This window comes from Nyctibius grandis, chromosome 33, assembly GCF_013368605.1.
Source record: "Nyctibius grandis isolate bNycGra1 chromosome 33, bNycGra1.pri, whole genome shotgun sequence".
In the NCBI taxonomy this organism is placed as follows: Eukaryota; Metazoa; Chordata; class Aves; order Nyctibiiformes; family Nyctibiidae; genus Nyctibius; species Nyctibius grandis.
In genome coordinates, this window is record NC_090690.1 from 4,909,651 (window position 1) to 4,934,111 (window position 24,461).

The 24,461-nt window shown below is 59.0% G+C and overlaps 2 protein-coding genes across 4 annotated transcripts; both read left to right on the plus strand.

The window, feature by feature from the left end:
• Positions 1–8,844: 8,844 nt before the first annotated feature.
• FIGLA (folliculogenesis specific bHLH transcription factor) lies at positions 8,845–10,792 on the plus strand. The gene is made up of 5 exons (XM_068421306.1): positions 8,845–9,069; positions 9,889–10,041; positions 10,136–10,147; positions 10,179–10,322; positions 10,772–10,792. The coding sequence occupies exons 1-5, from the start codon at positions 8,845–8,847 to the stop codon at positions 10,790–10,792; spliced, it is 555 nt and encodes a 184-aa protein (XP_068277407.1).
• Positions 10,793–12,279: 1,487 nt separating this feature from the next.
• On the plus strand, positions 12,280–23,588 carry ADD2 (adducin 2). 3 transcript variants are annotated; one of them, XM_068421383.1, is made up of 14 exons: positions 12,280–12,523; positions 13,261–13,399; positions 14,219–14,370; positions 15,882–15,962; positions 16,046–16,195; positions 16,272–16,415; positions 16,518–16,616; positions 17,501–17,677; positions 17,781–18,038; positions 18,639–18,758; positions 18,867–18,956; positions 19,086–19,242; positions 19,334–19,447; positions 20,418–23,588. In XM_068421383.1, exons 1-14 carry the CDS (start codon positions 12,341–12,343, stop codon positions 20,714–20,716), a joined length of 2,163 nt encoding a protein of 720 aa, XP_068277484.1. In that variant the 5' UTR covers positions 12,280–12,340; the 3' UTR covers positions 20,717–23,588. The 3 variants fall into 3 exon arrangements, with proteins under 3 accessions (XP_068277484.1, XP_068277482.1, XP_068277483.1); XM_068421381.1 differs by having other exon boundaries at positions 12,454–13,399; XM_068421382.1 differs by having other exon boundaries at positions 12,454–13,399; positions 16,052–16,195.
• Positions 23,589–24,461: the final 873 nt, after the last annotated feature.

The window sequence follows — 24,461 nt, forward strand, 5'->3', positions numbered from 1 at the left end:
CATCGTCCCCCGAGAAGCCAACACACCCCAAAACAGCTGGAGGGATTCCCCGTGGGTCAGGAAATGGGGTGCCCCCAGGCTGGGCCACCCTGAGCTCCTGCAGCCCGGCACAACCAGGCTAATCCCAGTCCTACAGATGGAAAAGGGGAGATTAAATTAGATTAGATTAGATGTAGCCGTCTAATTTTAGGTTCCTCACGTGTTACAGGCGCCCTGCTCTCGCTCTTCACTTGCTCTCCTCAAACCCTTCGCTGCCCTCAAAGCCATGGGGCCACCAACCAGGACAGGAGGAAACCAAAAGGGGTTTGGCTGGGAAGTGGGACCCAGGTGTGATGTGCAGGTGGGTACTGGAGGTCGCTGGACCTCTGCTGAGAGGGGGTCAGAGGTGATGGTGGTCATCCTCCACTGCTGATGGCCATCCTTTGCTGCTGATGGCCGTCCTTCACTGGTGATGGCCATCCTCTTCTGCTGATGGTCATCCTCCACTGGTGATGGTCATCCTCCACTGGTGATGGTCACTGCTGATGGCCATCCTTTGCTGCTGATGGCCATCCTTCACTGGTGATGGTCACTAGTGATGGCCATCCTCTGCCAGTGATGGCCATCCTCTGCCGGTGATGGCCATCCTCTGCTGCTGATGGCCACCCTCCGCTGCTGATGGCCATTCTCCACTGCTGATGGTCATCCTTCACTGGTGATGGCCATCTTCCACTGCTGATGTCCATCCTCCGCTGCTGATGGCCACCCTCCGCTGCTGATGGCTATCCTTCACTGCTCATGGCCATCCCCTGCTGCTGATGGCCATCCCTCATTGCTGATGGCCATCCTCCACAGACCATCCTCAACCTTGGGAGCCTCTCCATCCCCAAGCAGCTTCCCTAGCCCAGGAGGATTTTTATACTGGGAGCCTCAGCATCAGCAAGTCCAGTTCGCCCCATCCATGCCAAGCTTCTGCCGCTGCCCGTCTCTCTGCCTCGTGCCGCATTGCTGTGACGTGAGGTTGAGGTTTGCTTTCCACTGCCTGCCCTGACCTCCCTCGTGACAACGCCAACTATAAGCCCTCGGCTTGTCCAGCTGCCAGGGAGCTTGCCAGCTCCACCAAATGTCTCCTGATCCGAGGGGACATCGGATTCCCCCAGGGGACCAACCTGAGGATCAGCCTTGTGATGCAACGGGGAGAGGACGCACCTGAGCCTCCTGCATTTCCATGAGCTGCACCATCCCCAAAGTCCCAGCAAGGTCCCCAAACCCCTGTCAGAGCTGGCAGGAGCCCTGGCAGGATGGTTGGTGTCCCCAAAAGCCGTCATGGCCAAACTTTGGGAGATCTGGGGGAGACCTGGGGCTGCCGAGGGCTGTGCCAGGCACCACGTGAGCCTGGCACACCTCCGAGGTCAAAAGTCCCGGCCAGAACACAGGACCTTGAGTCACACGGGATGAATAACTCCCACGCGTGGCACTTTCTCAATCGCAGTGGTAAGAGGAGGGTTTCTCCAGCGTCCTCCAGGCGCTTTCCCAGCAGCGACAGAGCTGGGTCATCGCCACGTCCCGCGGCGTGGGGCGAGCGCACGTCCCCGGTGCCATCAAACCGCAGCTGGGGCATGAGCGGGGCAGGGTGCTGAGGGAGTGGGCAGGGCTGCTCGGTGCTGGGGGCTTCTCCCTCGCCTCCTCCTCCGTGGGACCCCCGAGCTTGGGGTGCGAGCACACCCCGGGGGGGTTTGCAGCCCGTGCCAAGTGCACAGATGCCATTTCTATTTCTGATCCAAAGAGTTGGGACGCTCAGAAGATCCCGTTTATTTTTTTCCCTGATACACCAGGCTACCAGATCTGCATCTCAGGGGTCCCATCCCATCCCTGCCATCACCCAGGAACGCCAAAACACCTCTGGGCCATGGCCACATTCAGCTCGGTGCAGGGTCGGTCCTCAAGCCCTGGCAGACAGAAGCCAGGAGCACATGGGAAATCTCCGGCTCCACCAAAATCCTTCCCACCCAGCGCTGGCGATCGGAGGGAATAACCCAAAACTCGGCTCCGGCGGGATCCCACCCTTCAGCCCTGCCAGGCTCGCGGGGGAAAAGCCACAGAATCACAGAATCAATCACAGAATCAATCAGGTTGGCAGAGCCCTCTGGGCTCATCGAGTCCAACCATTGCCCTGACACCACCATGGCAACTAGACCAGGGCACTAAGTGCCATGTCCAGGCTTTTCTCAAACCCCTCCAGAGATGGTGACTCCACCACCTCCCTGGGCAGCCCCTTCCAATGTCTGATGACCCTTGCTGAGAAGAAATGCTTCCTAATGTCCAACCTGAACCTCCCCTGGCCAAGCTTGAGGCTGTGTCCTCTTGTCCTAGCGCTGGTTGCCTGGGAGAAGAGGCCGACTCCCACTTCACTACAACCTCCCTTCAGGTAGTTGTAGACTGCACTAAGGTCACCTCTGAGCCTTCTCTTCTCCAGGCTAAACACCCCCAGCTCCCTCAGCCGTTCCTCATAGGTCAGACCCTCCAGACCCTTCCCCAGCTTGGTCGCCCTCCTCTGGACTCGCTCCCACCCATCGCGCGGGCAAGGACCGGTGTCCACGTCACCGCGGCGGAGCCACGTGCGGACGGACGCACCTCCCAACCCATCCTCTGAAAACACAAGTGGGGACCCCCTGACCCCACCACCGAGGGGCTCCCGCTCTCCCAGCCTTTCCCACTGCTCGGGTGAAACGGGGAGAGGTTGGGAATGAAAAATAACTGGGGTTTTTAGGGCATTTTCCAGCAAAGATGGTTTGGAAACAGCAAAAAGCCGCCGAGGCACAGGGGAAAAGCTGCTTTTCCAAGGAAAATTCTCTGGTGGAGAAACTGCCAGGCAGTCCCACACACAGCACAAGTGCTCAGCGTCCTGCCAGGGAAACGCTGCTGCTCCCTCGGCCACTTTAGGGGTGACAAAAGTGATCCCCAACCCCAGCCCCCAGCCCACAGGCTCTTCCCAGGGTGCAGGGGCAGAGCCGGGCTCTCCCTCGGGTCCTTGCTCACCCACAAGCAGCATCTCGCATCTCTCCACGCAGGGGGAACATCTCAAAGCCTCCGCTCACTTATTTTTCCTTTAATTCACTCCATCGGGTAGGAAAACACCCTGAATATTACATCCTACCTTTACAGCCCAGTTTGGGGCCAGAGGTTTGGGAAACAACTCTCCTACACCCTTCCACGTATTATCTCACTGGCATCCATCCCGTGATCCCCTGCTACCCACAGCGACTCCCCAACGAGCATCCCGGGGCCATCGCAGCTCCTTCACCAGCTACAAGGAGCACAAAATAAAACCCAAATTCCAAATCCAGGGAGAAAATCCCCTTACCTGGGTGAAGATGTTGCCGTCCATCCCGTCCCCTGCGAGCTCAGCCATCGTCCTTGGAGTATCCGAGATGGTTTTGCTGGGACTAGGAACCTCGTGCCCCGCGGCAAGCTGGGTCTGGGAGAGCTTTATCATCTCTGATCCCCGCGGAGGAAGGTCATTGGTTGGGCGCCGTGGAGATAAATATGGGATTTTAGGGGCACCGGTGTAATCCCGGAGCAGTGGGATGAGCACGGAGCTGGCGGGGATGTGATGCTTCGTGTGCGGCGCTGGTGGGTTTGGGGTCCTCATGAGATGTCACCCCCACCGATATCCCCCGCGGAGCATCCCTCCATCCCAAACCCCCTTTGCACGGCAATAAATAGCAGCAGGATCATGGATCAGCCCATGGGTGACCCCCACGATGCCCCATCCCCGGGGTGGGGGTGACTTGCTTGTCTCCAGCCTGAATTTCACTAAATTTTCTCTCCTTTTTATATAAATAAAATAAAAGGAGGGGGGAATAAAAGAGGGTAATGAATATTGGGGCAGGACAGGGGGGTTTGCAAGGGGGGGGTTGCAGGAAGCTCCAGGCTGGGCTGGGTCTGCACGACCCTGATCCCAGTAACACGCGTGGAGACCAGGGTATCGCGCGTGTGCACGTGTGCGTGTTACATGTGTGTGCGCACGTGGCGCAGGGACATGCGGCCACCCGCGTGGCTCTGAGCTTAATCGGGATCTGCGGGCGTCTGGAGTGGCTGCTCCGCTTATGGGGGCCCCGGAGAACCCCAAAAAACTCAGATTTGGGGGGGAAAAAGAGGGAGAGGAAGAGCTGCTGCGGTGGCCTGGCAGCGTCCGTGGCTCCGTGGCTCGGTCCCTACGTGACCGTGGGCACACAAGTGCCCTCTCCCCGCTGCCGGAGAGGAGCTGCCAAGCAAAGAGGTTTAAGGTTGATGTGTTTATTAATTCGATCAGAGATTATCCGGCTCGGAGGGTCGGGCAGCGCCGACAATCAGCCCCGGCGCGGTTTATCCGGGACGGGCAAGGCAGAAATTGCCGTCGGGGAGGAGAGGGATGGAGCTGAGGCCCCGGGTGCGCCGGGGGCAGGCGGCTGGGCCGTGACGGGGGCTGGAGAGAAGGGGCAAGGCTGGGGTTTGGGGGGAGCAGGGTCCCCACCCTGGCCCAGGCACCGCCTGGGTGTGCGGAAGGTTAAACCCAGCCCTAAAGCTTAGTCTGGCCTCTAAGCTCAGCACCTTCTCTTTGCACGGTGCTGTGCTGGTGGGGGAAAGCGAGGCAGAGCTGAGCCCCATCCTGGCCCCAAAGCCATCCCTGTCCCCATCTCTGTCCCCGTCCTGGTCCCTGTCCCTCTCCCATCCTCATCCCTGTCCCTGTCTCCGTCCCATCTCCATGTCCAGCTCAGTCCCTGTCCTCATCCCCATCCCTACCTCCATCCTGATCCCTGTCCCCTTCCCCGTCCCCATCCCTGTCCCCCTCCCCGTCCCCATCCCTGCCTTGGTCCCTGTCTCCACCTCATTTCCATCCCCATCCATGTCCCCATCCCCATCCCATCCCTGTCCCCATCCTGGTCCCTGTCTCAATCCCATCTCCATTCCCCATCCCTGTTCCTGTCCTTGTCCCCATCCCATCGTCATCCCCATCCCTGTTACTGTCACTGTCCCCATCTCATCCCCATCCCATCCCATCCCATCCCATCCCATCCCATCCCATCCCATCCCATCCCTGTCCTCATCCTGGTCCCTGCCTCAATCCCATCTCCATCCTTATCCTATCACCATCCCCATCCCTGTCACTGTCACTGTCCCCATCCCATCCCCATCCCTATCCTCATCCCCATCCCCATTTCCGTCCCCATCCCTGTCACTGTCCCCATCTCCATCCTCATCCCCATCCCTGTCTTGGTCCCTGTCCCCATCTCATCCCCATCCCCATCCCATCCCTGTCCCCATCCTGGTCCCTGTCTCAGGGATGCGGGCAGGACGGCGATGCCCCCCAGCCCTCCCGGGCACCGCACCGGGAACCCGCCCAGCTACAACTCCCAGTGTCAACACCACGGCCGGGTGCGAAAGCAGCTTCTGGACTTTCCCTCGCGAATACACCTGTAAATTTCCGGCTCAAGCAGCCGGGCGAGCCGGGAAACCTCGGCCAAGCAGGAGCTCTCTGCCTCTCGCCGGAGCGTGGGGATATTTTGCTAAGATAAGGCCTTCGGGAGATGCAGATATTGATATCACGGCAGCGGGAGAGAGGATTTTATGGCTTTAATGGCATGATAAAAGCTTTTAAGGAGGCCTCACGGGCCTCCTGCACCAGCAGCTGTGAGCCCTGTCCCTGGGCACCCGGTACCCACTGGAATTGGGATGGAGGGTCCCGATGCCAAGCCAGGCTTGACCCCCAGCAAGCTCAGGGATGTATCCTGTGGCCGGGTGGTCCTGCCACGGGAGAGCCGGGAGCGGGACATGGGTCCAAGGGGGATTTTGCCCCCTTGGGATGTGCCACCGAGGGATTTCAGCCTCCTGCAAGCAGCCACCGCTCAATAAAGCACCTCAAAGTGTTTTATTAAGGTGCTCTGCACCCCCACGGGCAGGATCCGGCCAGCAGCCCATCGCGAGCGCTCGCCGGCAGCGCGGAGCCGGCTCCGGAAAGAACTGGAGACGTTTGGGGCCGCGCCAAGAAACGTTGGACTCAATGGCATGTCACCAGTTGCCCCGAGCCGGGATCCAATCCTGACCTCCCCAGCACCGGCCCTGCTGCGGTAATTAGAAACCACGGGGTAATTTTTCCAATCTCGTGATAACGGCGAATGTCGGATCCCGCCGGAGCGGGATGGGGCGAAGCCGATGGGATGGAGCCCCCCCAGATCCAGGGAGCATCCCAGGAGATGGCAGCTGGTGCTGGGGCTATGGGACCCCTAATAAATCTGACCCCTAATAACAGTGACACCTAAAAAACATGGTCCTAATAACGGTGACCCCTAAAAACCATGACTCCTAAAAGATGTGACGCCCAAAAAACATGGTGCCTAATAACTGTGACCCTAATAACCCCGACCCCTAATAACTGTGACCCCTAAAAAAATGACCCCTAATAACTGTGACCCCTAAAAAACATGACCCCTAAAAACATGACCCCTAATAACCAGGGCCCCTAATAACTGTGACCCCTAAAAAACATGACCCCTAAAAACATGACCCCTAATAACCAGGACCCCTAATAACTGTGACCCCTAAAAAACATGGTCCCTAAAAAACATGGTCCCTAATAACTGCGACCCCTGGTAACCCTGACCCCTAAATAACCGTGACCCCTAATAACCATGGTCCCTAATAACTCTTACCCTAATAACTGTGACCCCTAAAAAACACAGTCCCTAAAAAGGAGGACCCCTAATAACTGTGACCCCTAATAAACATGGTTCTTAATAACTGTGACCCCTAAAAATCATGACTCCTAAAAGATGTAAGCCCTAAAAAACATGGTCCCTAATAATGAGGACCCCTAATAACCAGGGCTCCTAATAACTGTGACCCCTAAAAAATGTGGTCCCTAATAATTCTGACCCTTAATAACCAGGACCCTTAATAACTGAGACCCCTAAAAAACATGGTCCCTAATAACTGGGACCCCCAATAACCATGACCCCTAATAACCTGACCCCTAAAAAGCATGGTCCCTAATAACTGTGACCCCTAAAAAATGTGACCCCTAAAAAATGTGACCCCTAATAACTCTGACCCCTAATAACTGTGACCCCTAATAACCATAGACCCTAATAACTCTGATCCCTAATAACCAAGACCCCTAATAACTGTGACCCCTAATAACCATAGTCCCTAATAACTCTCACTCCTAATAACCAGGACTCCCCAAAAAACATGGTCCCTAATAACTGTGACCCCTGAACCCTCCGTCTCCCACCCCCACTGTGCCTCCCCCAAATTCCCATTTTTCCGCTCGATTTTTAATCCACAAACCCCCCAAACTGGGACAATTTTCCCAGGTATAAACCGGGGGGACCGGAGCAAACCCCGGCTCACGGGGGATTTCAGCAGCCCCCATTCCCCCTCGGATGCACAGACCCTTTTTTTTGGGGGGTGGCTTTAAACCCACCTGCCCTTGGATTAATTTATAGGATCCCCATCGATCAGGGCGATAATAACGGGATTATCCGGATCCAGCTGCAGGAAGCTCATTATGGAGAATTAAATAGGGGAAAATTGGGGTTTTTTGAGGTTCTAATAAAAGCTCGTTTGCGTCTCCGAGGCTCGTTTTGGGGTTTATTTAGGGATTTCTTTGCAATTTGCTCCTCTAAACCCCATCTTGGGGCAAGGAGGAAAACAGCAGGACCCCAGGGATGGTTTTCAGCCCCCCACAGGTGCTTTCAGGTTTGGGGAAACTGAGGCACAGCAGCTGCAGCCCTGTATGGGGGAACACATCCATTCCCCCCCCACCCCAGTTCCCCACCAGCAGCCCCCAAACACCATGGGGAAAAGTGGTGTGACCCACCTTGGGGGGCTTTTCTCCCCAAAAACACCGGAGGGGAGGACGGACGGTGTTTTGGGAGGGGGAAAATAATCCCAGGGATGGGGCTGGGCTGAGGTTTTACCCCCAGGGTCACGAGGCGGCCGCTGGCCTCAGGTTTTGGGGGCAAAAAGGGGAATTTTCCTCTTTTTTTCTGGCCGCGCTGAGGTTTGCAGCACGGCAGGGACTGACACTCTAACACTGCCATCTACCGAGACGGCGCTCGTGGTTATTAAACCCTCATATTTTTTTATCTTCTCCACTCAAAAAAAAACCTTCACACATTTTTAGGGACACACGAAACCTCCCAAACCAACCCCTATTTTTTCCGTCTGCGGGGTAATGCCGGCTGCCCATCACCGGGGCGTCAGGCCTCGTCCCCTACAAGGGTCCCCTGGGGGACCTAGTTTAACCCTGGGGAGCCCAGTTTAATTCTAGGGGAGCCCAGTTTAATCCTGGGATACCTAGTTTAATCCTGGGGAGCCCACTTTAATCTTGGGGACCTAGTTTAATGCTGAAGGACCTAGTTTAATCCCAGGGAGCCCTGGTTTAATCCTGGGGAGCCCAGTTTAATCCTGGAGGACCTAGTTTAATTCTAGTGGAGCCCAGTTTAAACTTGGGGAGCCCAGTTTAATCCTGGGGGATCTAGTTTAATTCTAGGAGGGCCCAGTTTAATCCTGGGGAGCCCAGTTTAATACAGGGGAGCCTGGTTTAATCCTGGGAAGCCCAGTTTAATCTTGGGGAGCCCAGTTTAATCCTACAGGCGTCCCCTCCTGTGCTGCTGGGATGTTTTCGGGTCCCTTTTCGGGTCAAGGCTTTGTGGCAAGTGGGGAAACTGAGGCAGGGCCCCAGCCCTGCACCTGCCCTGCTCGTTAGCTGGGTCCCACCTGCCCCTCGTTAGGCTCAGGGGTATTTAAGGGCCGGGTTTAAGTGTTTTCCCTCTTTTCTGGGTGAGGCTGGGGTGCAGGATTCGTCCCTCTCTGCCCCACATGGAGGAGGCCGGCGGCAGCTGGGTGCACGCAGCGGGGGTCCTGCTGCCCACCCCGGCCCCCGAGGTGCTGGAGGTAGTGCTGAGCCAGCGCTACGGCCCCCTGCCCCGCGCCGCGGCCATCGCCCACCTGCGCAGGCACCCGGACGGGGGCTACGAGCCCGCGGGGGACGTGGCCACCATGCTGGAGCGTCGGCAGGTGGCCAACGCCAAGGAGCGCGAGAGGGTGAGGTGAACCCCCCCCGCCCCCCCCAAAACCCCCTCTGTAACCCCCCAAAACCCCCACCCCGTGGGGCTGGGGGCAGATCCAGGAGATGGCCCATGGTGGTGGCACCCAGGGCCACCCCAGGGCTGCTCTGGTCACCTGACAGTGTCACCCTGGAGTCACTCGGCAGCAGGTTATTGGGGGGGGGGGTTGCCTCTTCATTTGTGGGGGCCTGGTTTAATTCTGGGAGGCCTGGTTTAATCCTGGGGGAGCCCAGTTTAATTCTAGGGGGATATAGTTTAATCCTGGGGAGCCCAGTTTAGTCTGAGGGGGCCCGGTTTAATCCTGGAGGGCCCAGTTTAATCCTGGGGGACCTAATTTAATCCTGGGGATCCCGGTTTAATTGTAGAGGACCTAATTTAATTCTAGGGGAGCCCAGTTTAATTCTAGGGGGACCTAGTTTAATCTTGGGGATCCTGGTTTAATTGTGGGGGACCTAATTTAATTGTGGGGGGCCCAGTTTAATCCTGGGGGATGCAGTTTAATCCAGGAGGACCTAATTTAATCCTGGAGAGCCCAGTTTAATTCTAGGGGGGCCCAGTTTAGTCCTGGGGATCCTGGTTTAATTGTGGGGATCTCAGTTTAATCCTGGGGGATCCAGTTTAATCCTGAGGGATCTAATTTAATCTGAGGGGGCCTGGTTTAATCTGAGGGAGCCCAGTTTAATCTGAGGGGGCCCGGTTTAACCTGGGGGAGCCCAGTTTAATCCTGAGGCCCCAGCTGAATTTTGGGGTCGCCCCACCAGGGGGTTTCACCCCAATTTCTTTCTCCCCCCCCCAGATCAAGAACCTCAACAGCGGCTTCTCGCGCCTCAAGGCCCTGGTGCCCCTCGTGCCCCGGCACCGCAGGCCCAGCAAGGCCGACACGCTGCGGGCGGCCGCCGAGTACATCCGCCTGCTGCGCCTGGTGCTGCGCGAGGCGGGGGGCTGCGAGGTACGGGGGGGGCACCCCAAACCCGCCACCCCCCAGGGTCCCCTTGGGGCCCGGAGGAGGAAGATGGCAGCAGGGGGAATAATCTTAATTTTAGGGGGTTTATGTTGTTTAATCTCTCCCTTCTCCCGCAGCAGCAGGCCGCCGAGAGGGAGGGGGGTGACAGCGAGGGGGGGTCCCTGGGGGGGTGCCCCGGGACCTGGCCTGGAGGGGCCCCCCCGTATCCGTGGGGTCCCCAAATTGTGGCCCACTGTGAGGGGCTGGAGCAGGAGAGCGGCGGGGTGGTGAGTTGGGGGTCAGGCCTGGTGGGGGCACCTTGGGGAGGGTGGGCACCCTGGGTGTGGAGGGGGAGCACCTGGGGGGGACATCTTGAGGCATGATGACACCCTAGGGTGGGGGTGACACCTTGGGTGGGGTAACCCTGGGGCGGGGGGGAGCATGCTGGGAGGGGGGGACATGACATCATGGGGGGTGATGACACCATGGGGGGGGGGATGACACCCTTGGGTGGGGGGAGCACACTGAGGACACACTCACACCCTGTTGGGGGTGGGGGGGACACCTTGAGGGGGGGATGGACATCCTAGGGTGGGGGGGGCACCCACGAGCCTTGCAGGGAGCTCAGGGTTTTGGGGATCCTAACCCAGGGGGGTGCTTCAAATCCCTTTTTACCCCCACAAAATAATTTTAAAAATCAATTTTTTTTTTTCTTTTTCTTTTTTTTTTTTTGAAGGTTTTTCCTGCCAATCCCTGAAAAATCGCGGGGGGGGGGGGGGGTGGGCGCCCTGCGTGTGACGGCCAAGGTCAAGGCTCCAGCACCCATTTTTGGGGCTCCATCCCCCATTAAACCCAGTGCCTCAACCTGCCCTTAAATTGGGGGGGGGCATCACCCCTAAAACACGGGGGGGGGAGCAGAGCAGTAATTAATGTATGCAAATGTAATTAGTAATTAGTAGTGTGGCTCCTCCCCCTGCCAGGTAATGGATTCATTATGATGTCTCCCAATTAATGATATTATAATAAAATGGGATTTTTTCGGGGGTGTTTATGGGTTTCCCATCCCCTATTTGCACCCATTGAGGTTGGGGGGGGGGGGGGTCCTCCTCGTGGGTGGGTGCCCCCCCCATGGGTGGGGCGGGGCGGGGCCACGCGTGGTGTGGAAAGGGGCGGGGGGGCCCTTTGTGAGGATGCTCTGAGGAGGAGGAGGAGGAGGAAGAGGTGGGTGATGGCAGCGGGGAGGGTTTTGGGGGGGCCATGGGGGGGGACCATCTACATGCCCCCCCTCCTTTTATCCTTTATCCCCCCCCCCAAGCTGGCTGCACGCAGGTTTGCGGGGTGCATCGCATCCCCCCCCACCCCAAAGGCCTTTATCCTTCGTGGGGGTGGGGGGTGCCCCCACCCTAAATCGAGCCCCATCACTGTGGGGGTGCAACGCTGCGACCCCCCCACCCCAAAATAAATCCCCTTTAACCCTCCTCCGCCATCCCTGCGGCTGCCGCAGCGCGGTGGGTGCGGCGAGGGCGGAGGCGGGGGGGGGGGGGGTGATGGGTGGGGGGAGGTGGGTGCAGCTTGGGGGGGGGTCATGGGGGGGGTGGGGGTGTCCCCAACATCCCCCTGAGCCAGAGGGGTCGCGGAGGAGCAAAATTGGGGGGGGCCATGGGGGGGGGTTGCTTTTGCATGGGTGAAAGCACTGGGGGGGGATGATGGCCCCCTGATGGCCCCGATTCGGGGGTGCTGCACCCATGGGTGCGCTGAGCTGCCTGTTCTCAGCTGCTGCTTTCTGGGGGGGGGGGGGGGGGGGGGGGGGCAGGATTTGGGGGGGCACTTTGTGTGCACCCCCCCATATTTTTTTAGAGGGGGGGGCTCCTTGGCGTTGACCCCCTGATGGCCCCGATTCTGGGGGCGAGAGTGACTGGTGCCGCACCCATGGGTGCGCTGAGCTGCCCGTTCTCAGCTGCTGCTTTCTTGGGGGGGGGGCAGGATTGGGGGGGGCAGGATTTGGGGGTGCGGTTGGGGTTGGGGGATCCACCTCCTGCTTGTCACCCTCATCGGGGTGACAGAGCCTGGGCAGCAGAGGCCATGGGGGGGGGACACCCCCCCCCCACTTCGCTGAGTCCCTGCCAACTCAACCCACCGATGGGTCACGCCTTCGGGCAGGGCGGGGGCCTTATCTACGGGGTGCAGCTGGGGGGGGACTTTTGGTGGCTTCTTGGCGATGGGTGTTTGTGGATGGGGGGGGATGAGGGTGACGGGGACCGACACCATCTGTCCGTCCCTCCGTCCATCCCACCCCACCGGCAGGATGAGCGCGGCCGCCAGCCCCGAGCCCCTGCCCTCGCCCCCCGCGCCCGGCCCCCCACCCTCGGAGCGCTGGGGCGAGGACGACGCCGAGTACCTGCGGGCGCGGAAGGTGGCGGCCGACCTGCGGCAGGACTTCAGCATGATGGAGCAGAGGAAGAGGGTCACCATGATCCTCCAGAGCCCGGTGAGTGGTGGCGCCTCGTGGGGACCCCCACCCTGTCCCTCATGTCCCCAAACCCCATCCCTCATGTCCCCAAACCCCATCCCTCCTGGCCCAAACCCCATCCTTCCTGTCCCCAACCCATCTCTCCTGTCCCCAAGGTTGACACCAAGTCGGTGGGGCCACCATCACCATCCCATCAAGCTGGTGGGGCCATCAATCACCATGCCACCAAGCCAGTGGTGTCGTTGACACCAAGTGGGGACCCTAACACAACCCCATCTCTCCTGTCCCCAAACCCCATATCTCCTGTCCCCAAGGCTGACACCAAGCTGGTGGGGCCACCATCACTGTGCCACCAAGCCAGTGGTGTCGTTGACACAAAGCAGGGATCCCAGCCCCATCCCTCCTGTCCCCAACCCCATCCCTCCTGTCCCCAACCCCATCTCTCCTGTCCCAAAGCAAATGCCACCACATGTTGGCTCAGGGCATGTCCCCACCTGGCTAGTGGTGCCACCACCACTACTGTGCCACTAAGCTGGCCCTGTCACTGCCACCAAGCCAGTGGTGCCACCATCACCATACCACCAAGCCAGTGGTGTTGCTACCACCAAGCTGGTGGTGACACTTCCACCAAGCTGGTGATGCTACCACCACCAATCCAGTGGTGCCCCCCACTCCAGTGCCACCAGACAGTCCCTGTTTGGTCACCACGTCCCTTCCCCGGGGGAGGTGACACCGGCGGGGCCGGGGTGCCACAGTCTTTCAGGGAGGAGCTGGAGAGCCTCATCCAGGAGCAGATGAAGAAGGGGAACAACTCGTCCCACGTCTGGGCCCTGCGGCAGATCGCCGACTTCATGGCCACCACGTCCCCTGCCGTCCTCCCCACCTCCCCCATGGGTACGGCCACACCCGCCAAGGGCTTTTGGGGGGAAAACAGAGCAGTTGGTGACATTCTTGAGGGTTTTTCTGGATTTATGGGGCTGTAGGTGAGAACGCATCTGGCAGGGCTTCGGTTTCTCATTTCTAGTGGGAAAGGGTGAGGGAGGGGATTGGGACCACAGGGACAGAGGGGGGTCACACTGCAGAGCCCAACCAGCCACCCCCGAAACCTTTGGGGCCACAAAAAACCTTGGAGGTCCCCAAAACCTTGGAGGTCCCCAAAACCTTTGGGGCCACCAAACCTTGGAAGTCCCCAAAACCTTTGGGGCCACCAAACCTTTGGGGCTACCAAACTTTGGGTCTTTCCCAAACCTTTGGGGCCCCCACAACCTTTGGGGACACCAAATCTTTGGGGCCACCAAAACCTTGGAGGTCCCCAAAACCTTTGGGGCTACCAAACTTTGGGCCCTCCCCAAACCTTGGAGTTCCTCCAAACCTTTGGGCCTCCCCACACCTTGAGGGCCCCCACACCTTGAGGGCCCCCACACCTTTGGAGGCCCACCAAACCTTTGGAGGCCCCCAAAACCTTTGGAGCCCCTGAAACCTTGGAGGCCACCAAACTTTGGGCCTCCCCACACCTTGAGGGCCACCAAACCTTGAAGGCCACTGAATCCTTGGAGGCCACCAAACCTTGGAAGCCACCAAACGTTTGGGGCCACCAAACCCAGCTCCATAACCCTCCTCTCCCCCAACCCTGCACAACCCCTGGGGTTGGGTGGGTCAATCCTGCCCCGCCCCATATCTCCTGCTCATTTTGGGGTGGTGGCACGTCCCCAGGGCTGGTGGCCGTCACCCCCATCAACGACCTGCACGGCCCCGAGGCGCCGGTGCTGGCCAAGGGCGAGCGGTTGATGCGGTGCAAGGTGAGCAGCATCCACCGCCTGCTGGACCTCTACGGCTGGGCCCAGCTGGGACACGCCGCCGTCACCGTGAGCACCCCAAAACCCGGGGGGGGGCGTTTGGGGGGGGTGGGGGTTGGTTTTGGGGGGGGGGGTTTAGGGCATTTTGGGGACTTTCAGGGGATTTGGGGGGGATTTATGAGGATTTTGGGGGGGGTTGGGTTTTTTTAGGGGTTTTGGCATTAGTTTGGGGGGGGGTTGGGGGGTTTTTAGGGGGTTTTGGTGGGGATTTATGGGGGTTTGGGGGGTTTTAGTTTTTTGGGGGGGGATTAGGGGTTTTGGGGGGATTGGGGCATTTGGGGTTTTATTTTGGGGTGTAGGGGTGTTTTTTTGTGGGGGTTTTGGGGGGTTTCAGGGTTTTTTTGGGGGGTTGGGGTTTTTTTGGGGATGTGGGGTGTTCTTTTGGGGGGATTTGGGGTTGGTTTGAGGGGTTTTTTTTAGGGGGTTTGGGGGGATTTATGGGGGTTTTGGGAGATTGGGGGGTTTGGTTTTTTTTTGGGGGGGTGGGGTGCTCTTTTGGGGGGGTTTTAGGGGGGGTTGGTTTTTTTTAGGGGGGTTGGTGGGGATTTATGAGGGGTTGGGGTTTCTTGAGCGGTTTAGGGGGGTTTAGAGGGTGTTGGGGGTTTTGGGGGGGACTGTGGGATTTGGAGGGGTCTTTTTTGGGGGTTGAGGTTGGTTTGGGTTTTTTTAGGGTTTTTGGGGAGGATTGGGGGGGGTTGGGTTTTTTTGGGGGTGTGGGACTGCTCTTTTGGGAGGGTTGGGGTGATTTATGGGGGGTTGGGGGTTTTTGGGGGGGTTTGGGGGGGTTGGGGTTTTTTGGGGGGTTTGGGCAGGTTTTTTGGGGGGGTCGGGTTTTTTTAGGTTTTTTGGGGGTGGTTGGGGGGATTTAAGGGAGGTTTTGGGTTTTTTTGGGGGGTTTTGAGGGGAGATTGCGGCATTGAGGTTTTGAGGGGGGTTTAGGTGGGTTGGGGTTTTTTGAGGGGGTTTGGGAGGTTTTTTGGGGGTTTTTGGGGGGGTTGATTGTTTTGGGGGCTGTGAGGTATTTTTAGGGGGATTGGGGTTTTGGAGTCTTTGGGGGTTTGGGGGGGAGTTTGGTTTTTTGAAGGGTGGGAGTCTGAGGTGATTTGGGAGAGTTTTTTGGGGTTTGGGGAGGTTCCTTGGGTTTGGGGGATTTTTTTTTAGGAGGTTTTGGGGTTTGGGGGGGTTGGTGTTTGGGGTTGGGTTTGGGGGTTTTGGGGGTTTTGGGGGTTTTGGGGGTTTTGGGGGTTTTGGGGGGGTTTGGGGAGGGTTGGGGGGTTCTTTGGGGCAGAGTTGGGTTTTTGGGGGCTGTGGGGTTTTGGGGAGGTTTTGGTAGGTTTTGAGATTTTTGAGCAGGGTTGTTTTTGGGGGGGTTGGGGTTTTTGGGGGGTTTGGGGAGGTTTTGGAGGGGTTTTTGGGTGGGTTTGGGGAGATTTTTTGGGGGTTTTTTTGGGGGGATGATGAGTTTTTTGGGGGTTTAAACATTTTTTTAATACCTATATGGTTTTTTTTCCCCGGCACAGCTGCGGGTCAGCAAAGAGCAGGAACATTTCTTGGTGGCCCCCCAAGGTCTATCATGCAGCGAGGTGACAGCAGCCAGCCTGGTGAGCCTGCCCGTGTGTCCCCCACCACCCCACCCCCCTGGGGGGGACACCCAGCCCCCTCTGAGCCCCCCCAAACCCCCCAGATCAAGGTGAACGTGCTGGGGGCCGTGGTGGAACAAGGCAGCACCGGCTTCGCCCCCGACGCCCGCAGCTTCAGCCTCCACGCCGCCATCTACGCCGCCCGCCCCGACGCCCGCTGCATCGTCCACCTGCACACGCCGGCCACTGCCGCGGTAAAATATCGGGGGGGTTGGATAATTTTGGGGACATTATGGGGTTTTTTTGTCACCTCATCTTGCCCGGCCGCAGGTGTCGGCCATGCGCTGCGGCCTGCTGCCCATCTCCCGCGCCGCCCTGCTCCTGGGGGACGTCGCCTACTTTGATTTCCGCGGAGAAGTTGCGGACGAAGCCGATCGAGTCGAGCTGCAAAAATCTCTCGGTCCCACCTGCAAGGTGAGGGGACAACGGGGGGGTGAGGGTCACCGTGATGGCCCCGTCCCCTCTGCCTCGTCCCGCTGATGGCCCGTCCCCCCCTTGTCGTGCTCGGTGCGGCAGATCCTGGTGCTGCGCAACCACGGGGTGCTGGCACTGGGCGACACGGCCGAGGAGGCCTTCTACAGCGTCTTCCATCTGCAGGCGGCCTGCGAGATCCAGGTGAGCGCCCAGACCGCGCCGGGGCATGCACCGAGCTGTGTACGGCCTCAGCTGCCAGGGCAGGACCTGTGGGAATAAGCATCGAGCTGTGTATGGTCTCTGCTGCCAGCACCGGGCCCCAGGAGCCTGTGCTGAGCTGTGTGAGGTCTCTGCCATCAGCATGTTGCCCTGGGACAATGCACTGAGCTGTGCCGGGTCTCTGCTGCCAGCCAAGTGCCCTGGGCCCATGCACTGAGCTGTGCCGGGTCTCTGCTGCCAGCCAAGTGCCCTGGGACCATGCACTGAGCTGTGCCAGGTCTCTGCTGGCAGCATCGTGCCCTGGGACCATGCACTGAGCTGTGCCAGGTCTCTGCTGCCACCATGGTGCCCTGGGACCATGCACTGAGCTGTGCCAGGTCTCTGCTGCCACCACAGTGCCCTGGGACCATGCACTGAGCTGTGCCAGGTCTCTGCAGGCAGCACGGTGCGCTGGGGCCATGCACTGAGCTGTGCCAGGTCTCTGCTGCCACCATGGTGCCCTGGGACCATGCACTGAGCTGTGCCAGGTCTCTGCTGCCACCACAGTGCCCCAGGAGCATGCACTGAGCTGTGCCAGCTCTCTGCCACTAGCCCAGTGCCCTGGGACGACGCACTGAGCTGTGCCAGCTCTCTGCCACTAGCCCAGTGCCCTGGGACGACGCACTGAGCTGTGCCAGGTCTCTGCTGCCACCACAGTGCCCTGGGACCATGCACTGAGCTGTGCCAGGTCTCTGCCACCAGCGCAGCGCCCAGGTTGGCACAGACCAGAGCAGCTCCATAGCCACAGGGGCTGGGATGGGGGCCGGGGCCACCCCGCTGCTCCCCACCTGGCTCCACGAGCTGTGTCTCCCCGGGCTGGGCCGTAGGTGTCGGCTCTGGCGAGCGCGGGCGGCGCGGAGAACCTCATCGTGCTGGAGCGCGCCAAGCACCGGCCCCACGAGGTGGGCTCCGTGCGCTGGGCCGGCAGCACCTTCGGGCCCATGCAGAAGAGCCGCTTGGGCGAGCACGAATTCGAAGCCCTCATGAGGATGCTGGACAACCTGGTGAGCACCGACCGGTACCCAAACGCAACGAATTCCCCCAAAACACCCCAAAAATCTCTCTTTTTATCCTTATTTTACCACTGAGCACACTCTGCTTTTCCAGGGTTATCGCACGGGCTACACCTACCGCTACCCCTTCGTGCAAGAGAAAAGCAAACCCAAAAGCGACGTGCTCATCCCGGCCACGGTGACGGCCTTCGTCTTCGAGGAAGAAGCCGTCCCCGTCCCCGCGCTGCGCCAGCATGCCCAGAAGCAACAGAAGGAGAAGACGCGATGGCTCAACACCCCCAACACCTACATGAGGGTCAACGTGGCCGAGGAGCAGCAGGGCAGTGCCGGCAGCCAGAAGACGAAGACGACGGTGCGGGGCTGCAGTGGCATCCCGGGGAGGGTTTAATTTGGGAGGGGTTTGGCTCGAGGGATGGCATCAGTTGGGGCAGGGGGGATTTTTTGGTACCAAAAAAAAAGGCAGATGGGGGATGCTTGGGGTGTTATAGACCCCACTGAAATTTGGTGGGCGGGAACACCCAGGGATCCCCCAGGAGTGAGAAATGCTTCAGGCAGTGCCTTTATTTCACCCGAGCTTTCCTTTCCTCCTCTATTGCCTCCACCTCGTAATGATATTTATTTTAAAATCCCATTTCCCTTAGTCGGGGTCTCCCCTCTATGCAAGAATTATCAGGGTCTCCCCTTCATGCCAGATGCATTTATTGGGGTCTCTCCTCTACGCCAGATGCATTTATCGGGGTCTCCCCTCTACGCCAGATGCATTTATCGGGGTCTCCCCTCTATGCCAGATGCATTTATCGGGGTCTCCCCTCTATGCCAGATGCATTTATCGGGGTCTCCCCTCTACACAACATGCATTTATCGGGGTCTCCCCTCTACACAACATGCATTTATCGGGGTCTCCTCTCTCCGTGACGTGTATTTATTGGGGTTTCATCTCCGCGACACGCAGTGGCTGAAAGCTGACGAGGTGGAAAAAGGCAGCAGCGGGACCCCCATCCGAATCGAGAACCCCAACCAGTTCGTGCCCCTCTACACGGACCCGCAGGAGGTGCTGGAGATGAGGAACAAGGTACGGTCCCATCCCGAAAACCCCGGAGGGTTTCAGATGTGGGTGCAGGGGACTTGGCAGACCCCAGGGTGGCTTTTTCCTCATCCTCACTCTGCATCTTGCCCACAGATCCGGGAGCAAAACCGCCAGGACGTGAAGTCGGCCGGGCCCCAGTCGCAGCTGCTGGCCAGCGTGATCGCCGAGACCAGCCGCAGCCCCGTAGGTCACCCCATGTCCCCAACTCCGTGTCCCCAGCCCCACGTCCCCTCCTCAGAGCGCCCAGCCCTCCCCTGGCTCCCCAATATCCCACCGCTCGGGGCGTGACACCATTTTGGGGGGGTGTTTCAGTCCACAGAGAGTCATTTGGGGGATGCAGAGGCCAAAGAGGCATCTCGAGAGGAGGGACCCCCCGAGCCGGAGCCCCCGAACCCCTTCAGCCAACTCACCGACCAGGAGCTGGAGGAATACAAGCAGGAGGTGGAGAGGAAAAAGCTGGAGCTGCAGGGTAGGAAGGCTACTGGGGAGCCCCGATCCCAAACCCCCCTCGGGGCTGGCACCTGAGGGAGCTCAGGGCCGGTACGTCTCTCCGCTGGCAGGCGAGAAGGACGTGGCGGCAGAGGAGAGCCAGCCCAAGTCGCCCCCCGTCTCCCCGCCGCAGAGCCCGGCCGCGGCGCCGGCAGAGAGCCAGGCCCCTGCGGAGCCCTCGGAGGGTGAGTGGGCTGGCGAGCGCCCGGGCTCACCAGGAGAGGGGCTGAGGGTGGCTGTAGCCAAATGTCACTGAAACACAGACAAATGTCACCCCTGGGTCCCTTTGCCTGTCTGTGGGGGGGGTCCCCTCTGTGGTGGAGCCAAGCACCAATGGGGATTCACGCCGCAAAGGCACCAAAGCAACCACTTGCCGTGAGGGTCTGTTGGTGGCTTTGTGAGGTGGCAGGGGACACCTCTGTCCCCCTCCTAACACGCCGACAGGAGCGATATTCCCGTTATTATATTGTCCCCGAGTGCAAATTTATCACCTACAAACCCCGGCGGGTCTCGGGGCGTGGGAGAGGGCAGCGGGAGCGCGCGGCTTCTGGCTTTTTCTCATCGTGTCTCATGGTGTGTCTGTCTGTCTGTCTCCACAACGTCTTCCTTTCTCTTCCCTCCACGCGTGGCTTTCACCCAAGGAGTTACCTCTGACTCTGAATACTTGTCACCGTAGTAAGTAACGGAGAGGCCGTTCCTCGAGCCTCGCTGTGGGAGGAAGGGACGCGGGTCACCGCGCTCCCCGCTAGCTCGGGGGTCACCTTGCTCTCTCCGTGGCCCCTTTTGGACGCACTCCGGCGGGGGAGCGGTGCCTCGCTCAGGGTTTCGCAGAAGGAAATGCCTTGGGTCACCTCTTTTTCTTTGCTGCCTGCTTTATTTCCAGCGGCGAGGCCGGGATGGAGCTAGCCGCTCTCTCCGCTTGCCTTTTCCCGGCTCTCCATCCCACTGTCGCTTGCCCAGCGGGGAGGGAGGGGGGGAAGGCTCAGGAAAGCGACGCCTGTGGCAGGAGGGGATCAGGGTCCCAGGGTTTTCCTTCTGCAGGGGACAAATCCTGCTCCTGCCCAGGTCAAACCGGCGATTTGGGGGGGATTTAAACCCCCGCAGCGCCGGCCACCACCACCCCAACCCTCACCTCTCTCCTTTCCCCTTGCCAAGGTGACAAGAAGGCAGCCGGCGGCCAAGAACCAGCCGATTCCACCACCGAGAAGGAGCCGCCGGCGGTGGTGAACGGGAAGGACGAGGAGCAAAGCACTGAGGAAAGCTTGGGCAAAGGGGGGGACCGGACGACCACCACCACCACCGACCCCGATGCCCCCAAGGAGAAGGAGACGGTGACCAGCAGCCCCGTCTCCCCCGAAGGTTCACCTTCCAAATCCCCCTCTAAGAAGAAGAAGAAATTCCGGACCCCGTCTTTCCTGAAAAAAGGCAAAAAGAAGGAAAAGATCGAATCTTGAGAGCTCCTGCCGCAGCGGCGGCCGGGCACGTCTGCGGACGGAGGCGAAGGGAGGGCTCCTGCGTCACGCGTCTGGCCGAGGCGCAGCCGAAGAGCCCGGAGGAGAGTTGTTCTTTCCGGGTGCTCCTGGCACACACGAGGCACTTCGTCCCCCTGTCACCCGCTTTTGGAGGCGGTCACCGAGCTTACGAAAGATTGTGGCCCCTGTTTTGCTGCTCGGGGAAATACCCGCTGCCATCTCCCTCCTCCCACGAGCTCTCCCTTCTCCCTCCAAGCCACCAGCCCCTTCCCACACGTGGGCTTGAGGGTTGGTTTTATTCCTTTTCCCCACCCACCGCTTGCAGAGCCTTCGTGAAACGTGGGGGGCACAGCCCCGATTCGCTTGTTTTGAGGAAGAAAAGGGTGTTTTGTTGGGTTTATTTATTTTTTTTAACCTTCTGTTTCAAGCTCTGCTGGAATGGCGCTGGCTTCACTCCCCGGGCAAAATTGTTCGCCGCTTTGCCGGGGGAATTGAATCAAGCTTCGGGGATTGCTCTCCCCAAAGGAGAGGCTGGGAGTCTTTCCTTCCTGGATTGTAATCTTCCTCTCCCCCGGGCCGGAGAGCCACTTTCAGTCCCTTTCTCCTGGTGCCACCGTCACACGTATTCGCCATACGAGGATTTCACACCGCACGGACCGCACCTGAGGAAGGGAGAAGAAAAAGAGCCACCGAGAAACGTCCATGTTGTTTAAAACTGAGCAAAACTTCACTCACTAAGTGCTACTTCGGGATGAACACATGCTGCCCGTTCCCTTTGGTCAGAGGCACTGCCCACGCCACCACCCCCATCCCCACCACCGCTTTGTGGCGACGCCGGCACACGCAGCTGTGCCAGGTCTCTGCTCACTCAACAAGCCCCTGTCCCTGTGGCTGAGGCCGGATCACTTCTTTTCCCCAGCTCTGGACTCCCAAACACAAGTTAAAAACCTCCGTGGCGTTTCCTTCGCACCCAGTCTTGCCTCCCAGCGCTCCGGATGCCGACACGACCCTCGTTACAACCTCCCAGCTGTGCCCACAGGGAAGAAGAAAACCCGCCGTGCCCATTTGCCCTATGGCCGCTCCAATGCTGGCATTTAGGGGACAAAAACCCAACGGGCTCAGCCCCCATCCTCCTGCAAGCCGCAGGGGTTTGCCAGCTTCCAGGGGTGCTCACCCCAAGCCTGCCCACATGGGTCCTGCCTGCTGGGGGCTTGGGCTGTAGTGGGGAGCCCCAGAACCCCCCAGCGGATGGCACTGGGTTTCCTCACCCCAATATGATTTTCTCACCGTGTTTTTGAAGCCTTTTGGCTTTGAAAAAAAGCCTCTTGGCTTTTGTTTTCCCCTCTGGAATAGCTGAAAGCCCATGGGCTGGGTGGTAATTTTAGGGGCAGCGAGGACATGGGGCAGAGCGGGGTGCAGGCAGCTGTGGGGCAGAGAGGAGGATGTTTGCAAACACAGGTTGGTTTTCTTTGCAGGGCTGCGAGCCGGGGCGTGCCAGGCAAATTCTGACTTGAAAAGTAAAAATGTAAAAAGCTTTTAAAAATTACAGAAATACACCCCTGGCTGGGATGTTGCTGCAGCCCCAGGGCCAACCTGAGCCTGGTTCTTGGGGAGAGCGTTTACTCTGCCCCATGTCTGCCCCGAGCTCCAGCGCCGTGGTTAGAGCCGCAGCTCCCCACCATGTTCCTGCAAGGACTGGGGAGGGGGAAAGGGGGGACCCCTGTGCTCCTAAATCCACCATCTGCCCCAACACCGTGCTCGTGCCTATATTCAGTGTCTGTTCAGCAGAGTCTTTGGGACGCAAACCACAGCCCTGTAACCATTTCCCATGGGGTGGTGTTTACTGCCGTTGATTTTAAGGCTCTTTGAGGCCATTTTTGTCACCTAACTCATCCCTCTGCATGACCCAGGCCAGGAAAACCCCCCACAGGGGTGGCTGCTTTGCCTCCCTGAGTCAGCACCGTCGCTCCCGGGGTGATTACAGGAATTACAACACTGCCACATACCCCAACTCCGGAGCGGCCGGCGCTGCCGTAGGGAGGCTGCGGCCCCTTTTTCTCCGAGGATCTGTCCCCAGGGGCTTTGCAGAGGAGACAGGGATTTATTTTCCATCCCCTGTGGAAGTCCAGGGCACGTCAAGCGTCTTGTGCAGCACAGGGAAGCGAAAGACAGCGGTGTCTTCAGCAGGGAGGAAGGCTCAAACGGCCGCCACCACAACGTGGGTCCTTGCTGCTTAGCTAGAAGAAAACAGATATGGCATCACATCAATGCCGTGGCTCCCCGAAGGCACCCCCAGAACCACCCCTCCGGATAACACTCCCCCTCTCCCCTGCCAGCCCTTTGCCCACCGCTTGCAGGCAGGCCCCTGGCTCGCTGCTTTCTTCTCACCTCTGTTTGGCAGCCCAGGCTGGGCTCCGGGTGTGGGTTTTCTGTGGTGGGGACGTATCCCTGGCTGCTGGCTGTGAGGCAAATCATTGATCCGGTGCCCCGAGGGGTGCCGATTGCCGCCCACGGGCTGGGTGTTCATCACCCTCCATATTTGCACCTCAACTGGGAAGAAGAGAGGCCGTATTTCCATCTTCAGCCATAGATAAGCTGACACACCGCAGGAAAGGAGGGTGATGGCGGGGTTTCAACTGGAATCAGCGCCCATTTTGCCGCCTGGGGCTGGCCCGGAGGGCCCTGGTGAGGGTGAAGTTGCTGAACACCCACCGAAAAGAGGCCGAGAGGAGGCTTCCTGCCCCTGGCTCTGCCACCATGTCTGGAGGGGAGCACGGGTGGGCAGGAGCGGGGTGTCCCGCTGCCTGCGGGCTGGTGAGCGCAACCACCGGTGTCTGACAATCGTCGCTGGAAAGCGCTGTGTAACGCCTGTCTGTAAATAAACCCTGTGTTTGGCACCCGCCAGCGCTGTGGAGCTTGGGCCGGGGGGGCTGAGGGGGTGTTATGGCCTCCCTGTGGGCCCAGGTCTGGGGCTAAGCCTGGGGCTGGGTGTCACGGTTTAAAGCTGGGCCGGCTATTAAACTGGTGGCAGATGCTCTCTATTAACCCTCCTTCCCCCCAGAAGGGGAAGGGAAAGAGAAAAGGGAGAGAGGCTTATGGGTTGGAAAGTTAAAACAGTTTAAATGAACTATAATAATGAAAAAGAGCATCATAATAATAATAATGGAAATAATTAAATACATACAAAACCAAGATCGAGCTCCCCTGATGACGGTCACGTCACCACTGGCACTGCAGGGCAGGCTCCGGGAAGGCCCAGACTGGGCCCAGAGACGGATGGGAATGGGATTCAGGGATGCGCTGATCGGGATCGGGGGCAGCAGGAAAAGGGACAGAGTCCTCTTTGGATCACCCTCGTGATCCCCCCGCTTTATACTGAGGATGACGTGTATGGGATGGAATCCTTGTTTGTTAATTTTGGGTCACGTGCCCTGTCCGCTCGTCCCTGCAGGTGTGATTCCCCTGCGGCTCTTCACTCGTAAGCAGTGAGGAATTTAGCAGTGACCTTGGTCTCTCTAAGTCTAAGTACAGCAAGAGCCTTTCTGCAGAACATCCCTACCGGTGCCTCAGTGATACCTATAGACTTCGAGCGTTATCAGTCCTGGAAGCAGACACTGCAAAACATGCAGTTAGTTTCAGAAGTGCAGTTACTTAGAAGAGACTTAGATGAAAGTAAAAATCCTCTGAAAGGAAAATTGGTCTGTTTTAGGCCAAACCAGGACACTGG

Excerpts from the sequence above, each read along its gene's own strand:
- FIGLA (XM_068421306.1), top strand. The coding sequence starts at position 8,845 with ATGGAGGAGGCCGGCGGCAGCTGGGTGCACGCAGCGGGGGTCCTGCTG. Across the intron at positions 9,070-9,888 it reads ACGCCAAGGAGCGCGAGAGG|ATCAAGAACCTCAACAGCGG; the intron begins GTGAGGTGAACC and ends TCCCCCCCCCAG. Across the intron at positions 10,323-10,771 it reads AGCAGGAGAGCGGCGGGGTG|GTTTTTCCTGCCAATCCCTG; the intron begins GTGAGTTGGGGG and ends TTTTTTTTGAAG.
- ADD2 (XM_068421381.1), top strand. The coding sequence starts at position 12,565 with ATGTCCCCAAACCCCATCCCTCATGTCCCCAAACCCCATCCCTCCTGG. Across the intron at positions 16,196-16,271 it reads ACACGCCGGCCACTGCCGCG|GTGTCGGCCATGCGCTGCGG; the intron begins GTAAAATATCGG and ends GCCCGGCCGCAG. Across the intron at positions 16,416-16,517 it reads CTCTCGGTCCCACCTGCAAG|ATCCTGGTGCTGCGCAACCA; the intron begins GTGAGGGGACAA and ends TCGGTGCGGCAG.